An 18,304-nucleotide genomic window follows, 5' to 3' on the forward strand; every position below is an offset into this window, starting at 1 on the left:
GCACGTGCAGGTGAGAACCTGCAGTCAATGAGTTTTAGCAGATAACTGTGAACAGGTGGTCCCCTGTAAGGTGTTGGTGAGGAGCCCTTGTCAACCCTGCGCCCCCTGCCCTGTGGGCATCTGATGGAGTAGGCAAGCCTACCCTGACCTCACGTTTAGGCTCTCATTCTCTCCTCATATTTCTCAGAGTGAGATTGAGAAAATTCACACATTACCAAGGCCTTGGTCCCTTGGTTGCCTCTAGAGCAAAACCAATGTTTTGGACAAACTAGTGTTACAGGAACCAAATTAGGATCTGGTTGGTAGTCAGTGCAATATAAGTGTCTGCTGATTTGCTTCCTTGCTGATCAATATCTAACCTAATTTCAATTTCTCAGAGCCCCATATACAGATATGTATTACCTCAGTTTAGTTTATGAGATAGTTGCTATCATTGGCCCCCTTTTACCAAGGAAACAACTGAGGCACAGAGTGGGTAAGTAACTTGCCCAGGGTCACCCAGCTTGTCAGAGGAACTAGGATTTGAACCTTCCCAATCTGGCTGTAGACCCTGTGCTTGTAATAACCAGGTGACACGAAGTACCACTATGTCCATAGATTATAAACAGGGCTCCTTGGGCTAAATCTGCAGGGTGCAACCCCATTGGTGAGTCCTGAAATCAAGTGACCATGTCATAACTAGCAGTTTTTGAAAAGCAAAATAGATTAATGGACTAGAACACAAAAGGATTTATCAGAGTACATTGCACCTGGTAAGGTCAGTCTCAGCTGATAAAACTATTTTAGTTTATGGTATGTGTCTACGTGTAGGTACTGGGTCACAGTGTAAATGCTTTTCTTACTATGGGTACAGTCAAAACAGGTGGAAAACTGCTGCTTTAAACCTGTTTCCCTTTTCTCTGACACCACCTTATGAACCAAAGTCATTCTCAATAAAATGACTCAGAAAATTACCTTGAACCAGAAGCAGTGTCCAGATGGTTTTAACCGTGGTTTTTGTGACATTTTGAAGCCTATTTTTGGGTGCCAAGGGTGTGACCATCCTCTTCTGCCTCAAACCCCTGTTTCTTATGACCCTTTAGTACAGTCTTGCTTCCCTGGGTGCCAGGCCATTGACAGTTTCATGCTGCCCATTCTCATAGCCATGGCTGTTTGAGATTCTGCAGTAACCTCAAAAGGGAGAAGTTAAGGAATTGGATGGCAGGATCTTGGTGAACTTTGTCTCTTCATGAAGCCAGGGAACCTCAGGAAAGATAAAAAAGAAGTCTCATATTTCACAGTATTATCCCCATTTCAATCCCCACTGCAGCTGTAGGCCCACCATGTACAGTTGTGAAGGTTGTACACAAACATACATGATAGTTCTATCCCATATAACAGTGGTGTAAAAGAAGGGACATGGTTAGGAGATAGGACTTGTTACTTGTTTCTGCCACCTTTTACAGGATCCTGGAAGGTCCCTGTGATCATTTGTGCCTCTCACCATGTCCAGAACTCCATGATTATGTATATTACATGAATCACATGGGAGCCTTCCCCATGCCTTCTGTAGCAAAATGATTAAAGGCTTTTTATCAACTACTCTTATAGCCGAGAGGTGAATTTCTTCCTTTATAAACTGTTTCCAAGATTTCTTTTGATTTCCCTGCAATACCTGGTTTTTAATTAGCAGCTCACAGATTAGAATTACTGGGTTTCTAATTGTTTCCTGTATGACTAGGAGCCAGTGGCAACTTTTCATCCCATCCTACTTCATTTCCTCAAAGCCTTTGGATAGATGATCTACTTGTTCACTTAGCCAAATTCTCTTTCTCCTCATAGGAGACAGGATTAAAAACAACATTTCGAACCTTCAGGAAAAAGGGTTGAGTTACCTCTCACCAGAAGTGTTCTACTTTTGGCAGATTTGGAAACGAAGGATCAGTGAATTGAGTGTGAGTCAGGATTATGTCATGAGTCTTCAAGGAGATTGTCCCCAGTATTTCGAAGGAGATGTTTCCCTCTGCGAAGAGTGGGCAGGAGTGTCTGAAAATGAAAGGTATGTAATAAATGCCATTAATTTAGAAAATCAAGACATCACAGCTTGGAAAGGCCTGACACAGGTCCTTACCCCAGAATCTTGGAAGAAAGCCAACATAATTGATCGAGCCTGAGAATTCTCAGGGAAAGTATACAAGAGAATTCATATGGAAGAGAAATTGGATGGATGTGCTCAGTGTGATGGCAGCTTCTTTCAGACCTCATGTGATTGTAATGATTTCCAAGGATGTAAAGGAGAGGAACTTTACAGATACACCGGCTGTGGGAAACACTTGGTTATGAAGTCAACAGTCAAACACGGTCACGTGGTCTATGCAGTGCGGCAACCTTTCAGGTGTAATAACTATAGAATGGGTTTCATAGATGATGCAAAAGCTCATGTTCATCACAGCGCTCACACAGGAGAAAAATCTTATAAATATGACCAGTGTGGAAAGGACTTTAGTCAGAGCTCAGGACTTACTGTTCACTATAACACCCATTCAGGGGAGAAAACTTGTGAGGGTCAGGAGTGGGCTAAGGGCTGCAAACAGAGCTCAGACCTTCCCAGGAATCAGAAAGGCCCCTTGGGAGACAAACCCTATAAAGCCATCGAATGTGGCAAAGCGCAGTTCTTCTCTTCACAACCATCACCGAGTCCACACGGGGGAGATGCCCTACACATGTGACGTGTGTGGGAAGGGGTTCGGATTCAGGTCGCTTCTGTGTATCCACCAGGGAGTCCACACAGGGAAAAGGCCCTATATATGCACAGAGTGTGGGAAGGGCTTCAATCAGAGCTCCAGCCTTCTTGTCCATCAGAGGGTCCACACTGGAGAGAAACTCTACAACTGCAGCAAGTGCAGCAAATGCTTCGGCTCCAGCTCCGTCCTCCAAGTCCACTGGAGGCTGCACGTGGGGGAGAAGCCTTACAGGTGTGGCAAGTGTGGAAAGGGCTTCAGCCAAAGCACACACCTGCACATTCACCAGAGGTCCACACGGGGGAGAAACCCTACAAATGCGACGTGTGCAGGAAAGCTTTCGCCTACAGCTCGTGTCTGCACACTCGCCGGAGAGTTCACACGGGAGAAAAGCCTTACATGTGCCAAGTGTGCGGTAAGGGCTTCAGTTACAGCTCCTATTTTCACTTACATCAGAGAGATCACACCCGAGAGAAACCGCATAAATGTGATGAGTGTGGGAAGGGCTTCATTCGGAACGCCGATCTTCACGTTCATCTCAGAGTCCGCACAGGAGAGAGGCCCTGTAAGTGTAAGGAATGCGGGAAGGGCTTCCGTCGTAACTCTTATCCTCTTGCCCGTCAGACAGCACATAGGGATGAGATGGACTATGCATGGCATGAGCATGGCAAGGCTCAGGAAATACGTAGCTCAGACCTTACTCAGCCAAGACTGCACAAGGGAACAGAAACATTAGAAATGTAGTCAGTCTGTGTTCAATCAGGAAAACAGAAGCCACTTATGTGTTCCAGATGACAGAGGCTTACTCAGCCATTGGGAGGGCCGGGGGGAGCAAAGGACAGGGACAAGACCACCCATGGTGTCAGCTGGCAGCACTGAAGCACGTGGTTCTTAAGGGCACTCCAGGAAAACCACTGTGGCTCTCAACACCTTCCTTGAAGCTCTCATCAACTGCCATCTGCTGTCGTGGCAAAGAAAGTGATTTTTTTTTTTTTTTTTTTTTTTTAGGTTTTGAAGCTTTATTTATTTATTTATTTATTTTTTGAATTTAGAAAGTGATTCTTGACAAATGGGTGGTTTGTGGCAATAGTTACAGGTCAAATTCCCATTAATGGGTATGCCCAGGAAGGAAATTCTAATTGGGATGAGGAAAGTAAGAACTTCAGTCCAGCCATAATCTTTAGGTGTTTTTGTTTTGTTTTTTGTTTTTGGAGTCTCCTCTAGAAAGACAGTCTCCATTAAGAACATTCAAAATAGCGCTCAGACATGAGAGCTACGTTATTAGTATGGTAAGAATTAAGCCATACTCAGATTTTCAAATCCATTAGAATTTCCACACAGGAGAAGCTCTGTAGAAGTGATATTTTAAGGGTGTGGCAGAGATAGTGATACGTATTCATATTCGTACTGGTTCTATTTCCTGGGCACATAGGAAGACTCCATTTCCCAGCAGGCCTTGCAGTTAAGGGTGGGCCCATGTGATTGAGTTTCAACCAATGGAGTGTGTGCAAAAGTGATATACGCTACTTCCAGGACTAGCCCTTACAGGCATCTGGGATGTCTTCCAGGCTTCTCTTTCCTGTCGTGGTGATTTTGGAGGCTGTTTCTTCCAGACGGGAATGATGGGGAAGGTGGCTATCTGTGTTGGACTTTTATTTTTTTGAGTGAGAAATAAACATTTATTGTGTTACACTACTGGGATTTGGGCAGTTTATTTGTTACAACATTGCCTAGGCTGTACTGCCTAGTACAGAGGGATTTAATAGCAACATATTTCACAGTCACTGGCGTCCACATAAGGAAGCAACATTAGAATTCGAGTTCAAAACTTTAAAAAAAAAAATATATATATATATTTATTTATTTATTTATTTATTTAGGCTGTGCCGGGTCTTAGTTGCGGCACGCAGGATTTTCATTGTGGCATGAGGGATCTTTAGTTCCGGCATGCAGACTTCTTAGTTGCGACATGTGAACTCTTAGTTGCTACATGCATGCGGGATCTAGTTCCCCGACCAGGGCTCGAACCCGGACTCCTGCATTGGGAGCGTGGAGTCTTACCCACTGGACGAACAGGGAGGTCCGTAAAACTTTTAAATCTTTGAGGCGCTCTGTGGCAGTGCAAGCATTTAAGTGGTGTAGGTAGGACTTCTTTAGTGAGAATCTTCATTCATTGGTCTGTACATAAAAGAGACCTGTTCCAGGTGGTGTGCATGTGATAAAACTTTACCAAAAGTGCAATCTATGGACATAAGAAACCCCCATGCAGTAGAGAAACTCCATAATGTGTAGTGAAAAATTTTGTCAGCTCACATCTTAAATGTAATTTTAAAAAATGGTGTCCTGCAAATAGTCTTAATAAAATTAAGTAAAACTAACATTTACTGAAGTGAGTAACAACTATAGAAGGCCAAGCCAAAGTGTTCATTGTCAGAAGCAGACACCACTGTTTCTCAGCAGTCTTGTTTAATGATGGGTTTTTAGAAGGTGCTCATTTTGTCATGTTCCTACCAAAATAGTGATTTAGTTTTGGATTATAGTTGGATTTGGGAGGAGGAGATACCTTTACAATATCTTTCTTCATCTTCAATAACAATGTATTTTTTTGTATCTTAGTTTATTTATAGGTTTCTTCATTTGGATCATATTTTATTCCTAGTTTTCCTTACATTACATTTTCATACTAGTTATTGTCTGTATCTGAAACAGCCATTCAAATGCAAATAAAACCATCCCTGAAGTATTACTTTCTTACCGATTCAGGTGGGCAATAGTGAAAGATTAACAAAGCTCATTGTCAGTAAGGGAGTAGAAAAAAGTTAGCATCCTCACATAAGTTAGTGGGGAAAAAAAACAGGTGTAACATTTCTGGAGAGGATTTTGTATAAATGTATCAAAGTGTATACGGAGCATTGTCTTTGATCCACTAATCCTACTGCTCAGAATTTATCTTTCAGACATAATTGCACAAGTTGGAAAAGATGGTTTCAGAAGGGAACATCTTCTAAGAATTTTGCAATAATAAAAATTGCAAAGAACCTAAAGATCCATGAATAAGAGATTGAGCAAGGATTTCCCTGGCAGTCCAGTGGTTAAGACTCTGCGCTTCCACTGCAGGGGGCGCCGGTTCGATCCCTAGTCAGGAAACTAAGATTCCCACATGCTGTTCAGTGTGGCCAAAAAAAAGAAAAAGAAAAAAAAAAAAGATTCATGTTTAAAAAAAAGAGAGAGAGAAAGATTGAGCAAATTATGGTATCCCCATGTAATGGAATAATATACACCATTAAAAATGATCTAGACCTACAAATTTTTCACATATTGTTTGGAGGGAAAAAAATGAAGTTATAAAAGATCAAGTACAATCTGTGACTAACAGAAAAGATTTTTAGAATGCAGAGCAGCACTGGGAACCATCCCCCTCCACCACTCTACACTTCACTTTTCAGTGTTGTAATGCTTTCCCCAAATTATTTTCCTCATCTGAAAAATCTTTGCTTTTATCTTACCCTGTTTAATATATGTGAAACTTCAAAACTGAGATTACCAAATATTCTTTTTCCTCTCACAAAGATAGAATCTGTTATATAGGGGATCATGTGATGTGATTTGTGATAGTGATTTCCTTGTTTTAAGCCATGTGTGTTTTTTTTACATATTTGCTGTTATTTCTTTTTGTTTTTCTCTTTGTTGGAGAGAAACTGGCCCAGGATTTGCATTGGCTTTGGTTGAATGGAATATTTCTGTTCAAATACTTTCAGTCCCTTCTATGAAGTATTCTTGCCAAAACAAAAACAAAAACAAAAAAACCTGTATCTAATCTAGCCTTTAAGTCAAAATTCTACTTTACAGGAAATTTAGAAGATTAGAGGAGAAAGTATGAGAAGCCGTTAGACAAATCCAGAATTCAGACACCTAATTCGACATCTTGATTTCTCCAACAGTTCAAGGACATTAAAAAATGGCACTGCTTGTGTATGTATGTAGGATATAGTTCTAGAATAAATGAGCCTCAGCTGAGATAACAATCAAATACAATGAATTGATTTACTTGGATAGTGACTGGAATAAACCAGCTGTAAAATGTTATTTTTAAGCAGTATGGTATTTGGAAGGAAATGACTATGTCAAAGACTTTTAAAATCCTTTAGTAACAAAATTTTAAAATGATAAGTGAAGCCAGTGTGGCATGTTGATAAGTGTTAAATTTAAGGTATATGTATTTAGTATTGATATTTCATATTACTATTCTCCATACTTTCATATTATTTTTAGAAGTTTCATTTTTTAAAATTATTTCCTGTCCAGAAGGAAAGCGGTAAGTACATACTTCCTGTAGTTTCACTTGTTATAGTTCTATGGACTCCATCTCCTACATCAACCTACCTACCCCACAGCCTCAAATCATCATGACCTCACTTTGTTTAAACAGATCTGTAGAAAAGAAATATTCTTAGCAAATATATGATGTCAAAGAGAACAACACAGGAGTAGTCAAAGGGAAGCCTGAGTTTGAACTCAAAAAATTTCGAGGAAAGAGACCTTTTCCCTAAAACAGTATTTTCTCCAGTTCCTTGCCAGTGCAGCTCCTACATTTGTCAGAAACAACACTGCAGTTTCTGTTTTACGGCCTGAACAGTGTGTGAAACTCCTTGTGGATTCTTGGCATTTGCAGTAAATAGTTTATGCCAGGCAGCAAAGTCAGAAGTAGATGAAGACAGGCACAAATAAAGAGACAATGGAGTCAAACCAAGTCTGAGATTCCATGTTCCTTAAGGTCGATATCCAGTGCAGCACAGACCAAGTCCCTTGTCTTTTGTCATAGGCATAGCTTTCTTGCTAAAATGTGTTAATTTTCTTTTAATGTGAAATGCTTCTCTTTTTTCCCCCTAAATATCCATATTTCCTTTAAATTCCCACGTTCTAGTTTTTTCTTGGAAAAAAAAAATACAAGGTTGAATTTTACCAAAAGAAATAGTGGAGGGAAGCCGGAAGCACTACCACGCAGATCATTCTGGGAGTTGTAGTCTGAGGCAGTTCCACCCCAGACAGGCAGGGCTGTAGACCCATTGGGAATTCTGGGAAGTGTAGTCCAGAAGCTGCGTGCAATCGACAACACTTCCTCTTCAGGAGTGCGGGGTGTGGCCCCTCTTGGATGGTCTCCGGATCCAGGGGAGTGAGTTGCAGGAACTTCCGCTCCAGGGGAGGTTGCGGCCATCATTCACCATGTGGAGTGGAGACTTGAGTCCCAGCAACTACTCCGCACCTCCTCAGCCTAGACGAGGGACCAACAGTGGCCCGGCCCTCTGCCTTGAGGAAGAGAAGCGATGGTCGGCGGAGGACAAGGGGTAGAGGCGTTTGCGCCTCCCTCTCGGCAGAGCCTCTTAGCGTTTGCAGCGGTTAGCGCGTCCCAGGTTGGGGTAATGCATCGCTGGTTTGATGGTCTGTTGGGTTCTGTGCTCCCCCAGCGTCTCCTTGACTCGCAATCAGCACAGCCACTTCCTAGTGTTATAACTTTGGGCGAGTTAATCTCTGTGAATCAGTTGCCAGGGTATAATTATATAGTACTTAGTGGGATTGTGAGAGTTAAATGAAATTAATACTTTTAAAACGCGTGGAATAGTAATGGAGCACAGAAAAGGTTGCTTGTTATGGATGCACAGAGTTCTAAGCAAAGCAAATATAACAATGATTAAGTCTGTTTGGAAAAAAATTAATTTCCCTATGTTAAAAAGGCAACATACATAAAGGTAGAAGACATAGTAAACTGGGCTGAAAATATTGACCTATTGGACATATATTGACATATATGCTAGAAAATTGCTTAAAATCCTTAACAGGAATCTTAAGATAATGAAACCTCAATAGGAATATGGATATGAATACAGCAAACGATATGAATAGTCAAGTTTTTAAAAGAAGCAATCGCTATAGCAAGTAAATACATGGAAAAATGTGATTAATTATCAAACAAGTGAACATGTTTAAACAAGTAGTTCTTCACTGATTCCTCTGGAATCGTGTGAAATATAATCTAGGCTCTAAGGGTAGTAGCCAACCTTCCGCCTTAGGAGGGCAATGACGTGGGGGTTCTGGGAAGTGTAGTCTAACAGCTCTGTAGGCAGTGAACTTCCGCTACAGGGGGGCATGGCTGTGGCTAGTATCTTGTCGGGAATTCTGGGAGCGTAACCAAGAAATTGTAGGTAGAGTCACTTCCTCCAGGGAAGTGAGGTCGTGGCAGTCCTTCTTCTGGAGAAGCTGAGTCAGGCACGGGACGGCAATGCTTCTTTGCTTGGCTGGGGTCAACTGTGACATGTCCTTGGCCTTATGAGAGGGAATGCGCAGCCAGAGGCAGAGGGTGGGGTTGGGCCCTACTGGAGTGAGCCTTCTTGAGGGCCACGACTGGTGGTCGAGGGTTGAGTCTCCTGTATTCTGTGCTGTCTGTTCCTAATCGCCAACTGACCCGGCAGCTCTGCCACCTCCTAGGGGTGTGAGATTAAGCAGCTAACTTAATCTGTTTGTGCCTTGCATTCCTTTTCTGTAAGAAGAGGGAAATAATAGTACTTACCTAATAGAGTTGTTTGGAGAGTTAAGTGAGATAGTCACAAATAAAAGGTTTAAAGCCAAAGGTAATTGTATCTTTTGGTTAATGTATTTAATTTCCTGAGAAATGTTCAGTTACCTGACAACTCACATGAGCCCAGGAAGAGATGAGTCCCACTTGCAGTGCTACCAGCCCTTTTCTCTGATCCCTGCAGGAATCCAGGCTATTCCTGAATTTCTTCTGGGTTCATTTTCTCTCTCTGTCTCTCTTTCAGAAGTGGGAGGGGGTGTGTGTGTGTCTGTGTCTCCAGAATAGTGTGTGAGTTTGCGTTCTGTGCTTCGTGCAGAAGGGAGACACAGTTCTGATTACCCCAGCCTCCTTTCCTTTCCCAGACTTAACTTCTTTTTAAAAAATTAATTAATTAATTACTTAATCAATTTTATTTTTGACCACGTTGCTGCGCGCGGGCTTTCTGTAGTTGTGGCGAGTGGGGGCTACTCTTCGTTGCAGTGCGCGGGCTTCTCATTGCGGTGGCTTCCCTTGTTGCGGAGCATGGGCTCTGGGCGCGCTGGCTTCAGTAGTTGTGGCACGCGGCTCTAGAGCGCAGGCTCAATAGTTGTGGCGCATGGGCTTAGTTGCTCTGCAGCATGTGAGATCTTCCCGGACAAGGGCTCGAATCCATGTCCCCTGCATTGGCAGGGGATTCTTAACCACTGTGCCACCAGGGAAGTCCCTAGGTGTTTTTGTTGGTTTTTTTTTTAATGTTTATTTAGGCCGTGCGGGATCTTTGTTGCGGCATGCGGGATCTTTTTTTTTTTTTTTTTTTTTTAGTTTTGCGACATGCGGACTCTTAATTGTGTCATGCATGCGGGATCTAGTTCCCTGACCAGGGATCGAACCCGAGTCCCCTGCATTGGGAGTGCAGAGTCTTACCCACTGGACCACCAGGGAAGTCCCTCTTCAGGTGATTCTGATACACATGACTTTAAAATCCTGATACCAAGTATGTGAATCACTGTCGCCCTCTATTGGCAGAGCCTAACATAGACCCAGATGGCAAAGTAAAGAGAATAGCTGCAGATTTCCCTCTCATTCCAGCCCCATAAAGCAATGTAAAGAAGGTTGGGTTTGGAGCTGAGATAATTTATTAAATGCATACATGGAAATTTTTAAATTATCTTTTTGTTATTGATTTTTGGCTGAATTTCATTGTATTCAGAAAGCATTTAGTTTTATTTCAATATTTTGAAATTTGTTGTTATTCTTTTTGGCGCACCCTATGACCCCTTTCTGTAAATATTTTATGTGTGCTTGAAAAGATCTGTATTTTATAGGTATTGCCAGCACCTTTTGTTCCCCTAGCCCCAAATGGGTGTCAAGAGTGCTACAGAGCTTCTAGGCTTTTCGGCTCTTTGACTAGACCATCACCCCAGGAGAAAAGCAGCCCCTAATACATGACTCCCCAACTTTTTCTGAATTTTAGTCCACTAACTCTCCATTACCTTGTGTTTTGATGCCTTCCAATACTTAAAAAAAATGTATCCACCTTTCATGTGCCAGATGTTTGTCCCAAATTACCTATTTTATTATTACTGGAAGCGTAAGTATACAAAACATTTTCTTTATTTTGTCTAGTGTATTTTAAAATTTCCCTGTCATTTTATCCCCCAAACTTACCTTTTATCAGATTGATCTTCCTTAATACGTAAGCTACGTATTAGATAAGTATTTTAAAAAACATTTCCTTTTGGGAGGGGTTGTTAAAGAGTCACATGGTATAATTTCTTTAAATGATCCCCTTCTTTAAACCACTGAGCATTTTCACATAGTGGCTGTTATGTCATTTTTCTTTTACTCCTTAGTGAGAGTACTTGCCCAGCATTAGAACTGGTTTCAGTTGGACACTGTATGGGACCTTGTTCAGCTATTTTCAACACCATATTTTCCTTATTCTTGCCAAAAATCTAACCTTTAACCTCCAGTTCACAAAATATATCAAAGTTTCAGGGCAATAAATGCCAGGTCAAAAAAGCCATCGGACAAATGCAGAATGTAAGCAATCCTACATGACAACTGACCTAGTTAGTTCAGTAGGTGAAGGGCATACAAAAAAGGGGAAGGGGAGCTGTTCTAGATTACAAGAGGGTCAAGTGATATAACATCAAATACAATTAATGTACCAGCATAAAGGAAAATAATATGCATTTCTTTTTTAAAAAATTAATTTATTTTTGGCTGTGTTGGGTCTTCGTTGCTGCGTGCGAGCTTTCTCTAGTTGCGGCGAGCGGGGGCTACTCTTCATTGCAGTGTGCAGGCTTCTCATTGTGGTGGCTTTGCTTATTGTGGAGCACAGGCTCTAGGCGCGTGGGCTCAGTAGTTGTGGCACGCGGGCTTAGTAGTTGTGGCGTGTGGGCTCTAGAGTGCAGGCTCAGTAGTTGTGGCACACAAGCATGTGGGATATTCCCGGACCAGGGCTCGAACCTGTGTCCCCTGCATTGGCAGGCAGATTCTTAACCACTGAGCCACCAGGGAAGTCCAAGGAAAATAATATGTATTTCTTCCCCAAGAGAAGAGTGGGCAATTAAACTCTCTCCTCTCTTTTTTTCTTTATTTCTGCTAGTTTTCTGACAACTTATAGTATTTATGATATCAAGAGCAGAGTGAAAATAGGTGATGTGATACTAGAAGCTCAAAAAAGGAAAAAAATTCAAGATTTCATAAAGGATTTATCCCTTCCCATATTAGAATGTTTTATCTGTATCACTACAGGTCCTTCCATTTGCCTTATGACCCACATTTCATAGTTAGCAATTAAAGCCAAGGAAATGTGGAAAACATTTGCTGCTGCTGCTTTATGCCCTGGTCAGTGGTTGCATCTGCTTCTTGTGGATTCTTGGCATTCATGTCCATTCTTGTGGATCTTGGAATGAACAGCTCATGGGAGGTAGCAGTGTCAAGAGTTCTAGATGCATTCACACCCATACAGAATAAAAGAAGCAATCGAGTCAAAGTAAGGTTGAGATCCTGTATTTCTTACATTCAGTGCCCAGTGCAGGCAGCCCAATTTCCTTTTAGTATTGCATTTTTTGCCTACAAATCGCTTTCTTTATATAATCTATTCCCTTCCTCCCTCCTTCCCTTTCTCTCTTTTTTCACATTTCAAGCTTCTCTAGTCTGTCTTTATGGGTAGTTTCTATGAATAGGTAGGTGGATAGGTAAATAGAGTTTGCTCTGGTTGAGTTTTCTTTGTTTTGGTCACGTTTTAAAAAAAAATGTTTTTTAAGAAAAAAGGGAGAGGAAGACCAAGCTCGACTAACAGTATAGAGTTGATTCATACTGACTATCCTAAAGAGAATACCGACTATCCAAATACTGTCTACCCAAAAGAGAAAAGGCAGTCTTGTGGAAAGGGCTGCCCCCCAGGAGATTCGGTAATGGTAGCTCAGAAAATCCATAGAATCAGAGACAGTTACGTTCCGAAAAGGCGCCTTTAAGCAAATACAGAATTGTGTAGTAGAGCGCTCTAGGTTTGGAAGCATTTCGGCTCCAGGAAGGCGGGGTTACGAAATTCATTCTGGGACGCTGTGAAGTACAATCCACACGCTCAGTATAGCAGCCAGCACTTCCGCCCTGGGAAGGCGACGAGGTGCCTGGGAATTCTGGGAAGTGTAGCCCGGGAACACCGTAGTTGGATAACTTCCGCTACAGGAGAATGAGGCTGTGTCCCTGCTCCCGTTGGGAATTCTGGGAAGCGTAGTCCAGGAGGTCTCTGTAGGCAGAGTCACTTCCGGCCCAGGTACGCGAGGCCGCGGCCTTCTTTCCTCTCGGAAAGGTGAGCCTTCCCTCCCCCGGGCCCCTCTCCCCGCGTCTACACTGACCTTTCTTCGGTTTGTTGTGGGCCAATAGCGACCCGGCCCTCGACCTTGGGGAAGGAATCCATCAGCGGCGAAGGGCGCGGTTGGTGCTCCCTTTGAATGAGCCTCCTGGAGCGTGGGACTGTTGGTGCATCTCTGGTTTAGGGGCCCGGGCCAGGGCCGTATGTCTCTGGGGTTGGGGGTCTCCTGGGTTCTGTACTTGCCCCCCCCCCCCGCCCCCTTTTCGCGACCACCAGCCCGCGCTGCCGCTTCCTAACAGTATATTCGGCGGGTATCTTCATGTCTCTGTCTCTTCTTCTTTAAAGTTGGCCTTAGTGTCTACCTAATAGGGCTATTTTGAGAGTTAAATGAGAATGTACAGGAAAAGACTTAGAACAGAGGCTGGCTTGTGGTTTAAAATCACAAGGTCTCTTGTTACTAGTATTTTTTAATTTCCCGAAAAGCGCTCAGTTCCCTGAAAGCTTTTGTGAACCCGGGATTGGGTCAGAGCTCCTGCTACAGTATCCCTGGCCCTTCTCTGATCCCTGAAGGAATCGGGGCTGAACCCAGACTCCTAACTTTTTTAATTAAAATTTTTGGAGAGGATCACTTCTGGCTGTTGTCTGGGGTGTGCACTGTGATTTATGCGGCAGTACTGATGAAGTTCTGATTTCTTTCAGCCTCCTTTCCTCTCCCAGCCTTACTTCTTGCAAAAGGCTGCAGTAAGGAGGGAAGGACCCTTTGGCCGCGGGCAGCAGAGACTCACCTGACTAGGACTTAACATCCTTCTTCCTCTTATGTCATCTCTTCGCAGGGGAGAAGACATTTCCATCACTCATGGGCAAATTCTGCTACAAAGCTGCCCTGATATTTGTTGAATAAATGCAGGAAGGGATGGGGGAATACGTGGGCATGAGTAATAATGATAATGTTTAAACATTTAGTGCTGAACATTAATCTAGGAGCTTTATATGAATGAACATACTTAATCCTCACAAGAGCCCTATGGGAACTGGGGATACTGTTATTCCCATGTTAAAGATGAAGAAACAGACACAGATCCTGAGTTGTTTATCCTAGGTCACACAGCTAGTAAGAGGCTTAGCTGGGATTTGAATTTAGGTAGTTTCGATCTGCTGCCTTAGTTCTTAATGTGTTTAGTGTCAGGTTGAGAAGGCATGTTTGGATTTTTGTAGAGGGCCATGAAAGCTTTGAGTTTTTCATGAGATTTTTTTCAGTTATCTGCAATTTAATTGTTTTATTTGAAATAATATTATAGTTCATATTCTGATTATAAAAATAATGATTGCATATTATAGAGAATTAAGAAAATTTATGAAGGGTGTAGTACAGGATGTAGAGATAACAATATTAATATTTTAATGTTTTCCTGTTCTGTAGATTTATTTTTGGATTTTTACTTAAGTTTTTCAAAATAGGTATCATAGGTTTTATTTTCCCCTTAAGTTCTTACTGTGGAAATTTACAAACAGAGCCAAATGTAATAAGAATAAAATAATGAACCCCTGTGGAACCATCACCCAAATTCAACCCTTGTTAACATTTGTCAGTCTTGTATCAACACACCCCTGCTCCAATTTTTTTTTGTTTCAGTATTTTAAAGCAAGTCCCCAACATTGAGTCAGTATGACAGTGATTGATTTATTGTTATAACTGCCCAAAATTGATTATCATCCATTGTTTATATCCAAGACCAAGAAAGGGAGAAGTTAGCAGCTACTGCAAGGTTTTTATTTATTTATTTATTTTTTAAATTTTTATTTATTTATTTATTTTTGGGGGGCTGTGTTGGGTCTTCGTTTCTGTGCGAGGGCTTTCTCCAGTTGCGGCGACTGGGGGCCACTCTTCATCGCGGTGCGCGGGCCTCTCACTGTCGCGGCCTCTCTTGCTGCGGAGCACAGGCTCCAGATGCGCAGGCTCAGTAGTTGTGGCTCACGGGCTTAGTTGCTCCACGGCATGTGGGATCCTCCCAGACCAGGGCTCGAACCCGTGTCCCCTGCATTGGCCAGCAGACTCTCAACCACTGCGCCGCCAGGGAAGCCCGGTTTTTATTTTTGCAGCTTGGAGAATGGCACTCATTTGAGAAAGCTAGGGGACACAAGAGCATTACACTTTGGAGAGGGATGGTTCCAAAGTCCAATGCTTTTTGTTTTCCTGTATACAGTTTGACTTACCTATGTCTTGGGGCTCTTTGTTTCTCATCTCTCTCTTTTCATACACTGAAAGTTCTGTTGCTGGGACCATGTCATATTTTTCTCTGTGTGCCCAGCACACAGTACAAGATTGGCAAGGGTTTGGAGTTAGAGTAGCTACTCAAGAGACTGCCAGCATCAAGAGTTTGCAGTGCAAAATTCCTGAAATTGGAATTAGGTAACAAAACAGAATAGAAATAACCCATGGAGATGTTCCTTAATCTTTAATATTGGTGAGCTATAGAATCCACCATCTATTTCAGATTATTGAAATGCTTATGAGCAATTATTTTCATGATCTAAAACAAATTTCCTGAGAAACACATTGATAGAAATGATAATAGCTAACATTTATAGATTGTGTTTTATGACCAGGCAGTGTTTCCAGTGACTTACAGACACTAACTTATTTTTCATAACAAACCTATCATTACCCTCATTTTACAGATGAGAAGCAGGTTCTTTAAAACAATCATCGTACAGTAAAATTAATTATTTTTTTCCTGTTTGGGGTACAATTTTATTAATTTTACCACAGGTGTAGATTCGTATAATCACCACTTTCATCAGCCACAGAATAGATTGGCCATAATTGGCCATATTTTGCCAACCCTGATTTTGTCTAGTGTTTTCATGTTTTCAGTTACAGCGATTTATGTTTTATGTTTATTTTGGATTTATTGACTTCTGTCTTATGTTTATTATTTCCTTTTTTTCTGTTTGTGTTAGGTTTAACTTATTTGCCCTTTTTCCCCTAGTTCTTAGCTTAGATAATGGATTTAAGACTCTTCTTTTCTAATATATACATCATTGAATACATTTTTTTTAATAATATCTGCTTTGGCAGCATCTCATACATTTTGATATGTTGTGTCTTCATTTTCATTCCTTTCAAAATACGCTCTTTCTTTCTTTCTTTCTTTGGTTGCGCTGGGTCTTAGTAGTGGCAGGCAAGCTCCTTAGTTGCGGCAGGCGAGCTCCTTTAGTTGTGGCTCGAGGGCTCCTTAGTTGTGGCTGGCGGGCTCCTGAGTTGTGGCTCACCAGCTCCTTAATTGCGGCATGTGGGCTCCTTAGTTGTGGCATGTGAACTCTTAGTTGCGGCATGCATGTGGGATCTAGTTCCCTGACCAGGGATCAAACCCGGGCCCCCTGCATTGGGAGTGCAGAGTCTTAACCACTGCACCACCAGGGAAGTCCCTGCTCTACTTTCTTTTGTGACTTTGTCCATTGGTTGCTAGAAGTATGCTGTTTAATTTCTAAATGTTTGGAGATTGTCCAGATATCTTTTTGTTATTCATTTCTTGTTTAATGCTATAATAGTTAGAGAAAATATCACTTCTGGATACATCATAAACAAACTTCTGAAAATTAAAGATAAAAATTCTTGAGTACACTTAGAGAAAATGCCACATTATATGTGGTAGAACAATGATTCATACATCTGCAGATTTCTCATTGGAAATCATGTAGGCCAGAAAAAATTGGAACAGCATCCTTGAGGTGCTTAAACAAATCATCAACTCAGAATTATATATCCAGTGAAAATTTCCTTCGGGAAGAAAGGGGGAAAATGTCACACCTATGCTAAAAAGGAGTGTTAAAGGAAGTTCTTTAGGTTGAACAGAAATGATACCAAATGGAAACTAGGAACTTCAGAAATTAAAAAAGAGCAACAAAAATAGTAAGTTGTTTTGTAAATACAAAATATTGTTTTTCTCCTCTTAAAAATGCAGCTGTTTAAAATAAAAATTATAGCTTTCTTGGCTAGAGCACTGTATATAGAGAATACATACAACAACTAATACAAGAACGGGGGAATTGGTAAAATAATAACACTAAGTACACTGTGAAAGATATGTATATTGCAACCCCGGAGGAGGAAAAAAAAAAAAACCAAACAGGTGATAATAGCCAAAAACTAATAGATAAAAAGAGATGAATTTAATTCTAAAAAAAATTCAGCCCAAAAGAGGGCAGAAAAAGGGTCATAGAGGAAGAAAATCAAGAAGGAAAAACAAGGAAAAATAATAAAATGGTAGACTTAAATCTGATCATATTAAAAATTACATGAAATGCTAATGACCTAAGTATGTTAATTTTAAAAGATTGTTAAGACTGGATAAAGAACAAAAACTGAGTATATGCTATCTAAAGGAGCCCCACTTTAGCTATAAGGATATAGATATGTTAAAAGGATTAAAAAAAAAAAGTACCATGCAAACATCAATCAAAAGAAGGCTGGAGTGACTATATTAATATCAGACAAAATAGACTTCAGAACAAGGACTATTACCAGGGAGAAGTAGGGACATTACACCAAGCGTCAATTCACCACGTAGACATAACAATCCTAAATGTGTATCCAGAAAACAACAGAGCTTCAAACTACATGAAGAAAATCTGACAGAACTGAAAGAAGAAATAGAGAAATCCACAATTAAATATGGAGATTTCAACACTCTTCTCAGTAATCAATACAAGCAGACTGAAACTCATTAAGAATACAAAACTGATTATTCCTACCTGAACAATACCATTAACCAACTTGACCTTACTGACATTTCTAGAACATGCTATCAATACAACAGAGTGCACATTACTTTCATAAGCTTCAGTTTTAGCAATTTCTGTTGACCTGTCTGAGTTCACTGGAGTTTCTGCTCCTTGTTTCTGATCTGTTTCTCCCACTCAGTTGCAGGTTTTTATGTAGCAGGGACTAGGTCAAGTTCTCATTGTGCTTATTGCCAAGTATAGGGATTAGCAGAAAAGAGTTATTCAGTATCTGTTTGGGGTTGGTGTAGTTTTCCAACAGGCAGCAGAAAATAAGAACCTTCAGCTATGTGAGATTGTATTGAAATTTTCTGAAAATGGATGTGGGAGAATAAACAGTATAACTATTCCCTGTCCTTTATCTCAATAAGTTTTGGTGGGATGCTGAAGCCACCAGCTTTTTCAGAATATTCCAAAGGTAATATA

General features: G+C 41.2%; 1 protein-coding gene across 5 annotated transcripts in view; it reads left to right on the top strand.

The window, feature by feature from the left end:
• The window catches only part of LOC309649073 (zinc finger protein 285-like), a 73,250-nt gene that overhangs the window by 32,765 nt on the left and 22,181 nt on the right, over positions 1-18,304 (top strand). For 2 of the 5 annotated variants that reach the window (XM_082438609.1, XM_082438608.1), the window contains one exon: positions 1,905-8,131. Coding sequence is in view for 1 of the 5 variants with exons in the window: in XM_082438614.1 (XP_082294740.1) it covers positions 1,822-2,038; positions 4,289-4,343 (272 nt within the window). In the remaining 4 variants the exon portion in view is untranslated. Of the gene's footprint in view, positions 1-1,821; positions 8,132-8,180; positions 13,094-18,304 lie in introns of those variants that run through there. The other 3 variants (XM_082438610.1, XM_082438612.1, XM_082438614.1) reach the window with 2 other exon arrangements.

Source organism: Balaenoptera physalus (assembly GCF_965194825.1).
Source record: "Balaenoptera physalus genome assembly, chromosome: 19".
NCBI lineage: Eukaryota > Metazoa > Chordata > Mammalia > Artiodactyla > Balaenopteridae > Balaenoptera > Balaenoptera physalus.